Genomic DNA, 1,449 nt, shown 5'->3' with positions numbered 1-1,449 from the left:
TGTGGGAGGGCGGAGGAGGGGGTTGAAGGGTGGGCAGAAAGGGTGTTGCTCTTATCTTCCACACCCCTAAAGGACATTGAAGGGTTCAGACTTGCACAGAACAAACCTGTCATGTAGCTGGTACCTTTCCCGGACTTCTTCCAGTACGATTCGTTTTGGTCCTTCTCCTCCAACTAAGAAATGTAACTCTGGATATTTCTGACAGAGCTCAGGAATTATACCACTAAGCAAATCTATACCTAAGAGTACAAAATTTAAGGTAAGCCGTTATTATATTTGATTTTAGTACTCCTCATGATGTAGCCTACTGCTATAACTCTATTCAAGAGGGAAAATTAAATTCTTTTTAAGACAGTTACACTGGTGAACACAAAATTCTGAAAAAACACAAACTTGTGATCTATTAGGAGACAAACATGAAAAAAAAATTACTTAAGTTGCTGTTGCTTGATTAAATAAAAAACAGTTAAAACACTTCTAACAGAATGCATCGATTAGGACCTAAATCATACTCCCAACATTAGACAAACCTTCCATTATACAAATCTAAACTTTCAGTATCACAATAGAGATATCCCTCTGAACCCAACATAAGAAAGTGAAATGTACATGTCTTCCTTCTGAATGCACAAACATAAAAGGTCAGAACTGCCACCTTACAAAGTAGTGAAACTCCCATTTCACATCCAAACCGTACCACAGATACGGCCACAGGCACCTAACCAAGACATTTCTTACCATACTCTGAAGAAAAAAAATAACCAAAATAAACTTACATGTTATCCCCCATTACCTTTTCTGTAAACAAGTCTGCTGACAACAACAATTGTTATTGTACAGTCATCCCTCCGTGACAGGTCTGGAGTGAAGTCGGTGGGATCAACAGCGTTGGGGATGACAGAAACTATCCGAGGGTCCAAAGCAGCTCGCAACACAGTGTTTTCCTTACTTGTGTAGGAGACACAGATGATGTGGTTTGTATCACACAGGGACACTGTCAGAAGTTTGTTGGTAAGCACTGAGCTGACGTCCGCAAACCCGAAGAGGGAGTGGTCCGTGAACACGGTCCGCAGCCCCATGGTCTTGGCGTGGAAGAGGGCATCGTGGGCCATGGCGGAGAAGGAGCTGTGGGCGTGGACGACGGTGACCCTTTCCCGCACAAATATGTACCTGAGCAGGGGCAGGCTGTGAAAAAGTGTCGTCGCCGTGGACTGGTTGTACATGACCTTCAGGGGCAAGTAGTAGACTTTCAGCCCGTTGGTGAGGTAGCGGATGCCTTTCCGTTGGCCGTAGGCATGGGTGACCACCAGGACCTTGTGGCCTCGCTCAATGAGGCACTGTGACAGCTGGTACAGGTGGCTCTCCACGCCCCCCATGTTGGGGTAGAAGAAGTCCGACACCATACAGACGCTGTGCGATGCCCCTGCCGGGGCCCCGACCGCCATCCCG

The 1,449-nt window shown here is 46.2% G+C and overlaps 1 protein-coding gene across 1 annotated transcript; it reads right to left on the bottom strand.

Annotated features, from left to right (window-relative positions):
- Positions 1 to 106: 106 nt before the first annotated feature.
- LOC104503090 (N-acetylglucosaminyl-phosphatidylinositol biosynthetic protein) lies at positions 107 to 1,445 on the bottom strand (the record flags this gene model as incomplete). Its single annotated transcript, XM_010157591.1, has 2 exons — positions 107 to 239; positions 794 to 1,445. Coding segments are annotated over 2 exons (785 nt in total), but the record flags the coding sequence as incomplete, so codon positions are not given.
- Between the last annotated feature and the right edge of the window lie 4 nt (positions 1,446 to 1,449).

Source organism: Eurypyga helias, unplaced genomic scaffold, assembly GCF_000690775.1.
Source record: "Eurypyga helias isolate BGI_N326 unplaced genomic scaffold, ASM69077v1 Scaffold17690, whole genome shotgun sequence".
NCBI lineage: Eukaryota > Metazoa > Chordata > Aves > Eurypygiformes > Eurypygidae > Eurypyga > Eurypyga helias.
The sequence above is the reverse complement of the archived record's forward strand: the minus strand, read 5'-3'. Positions and strand labels throughout refer to the sequence as shown.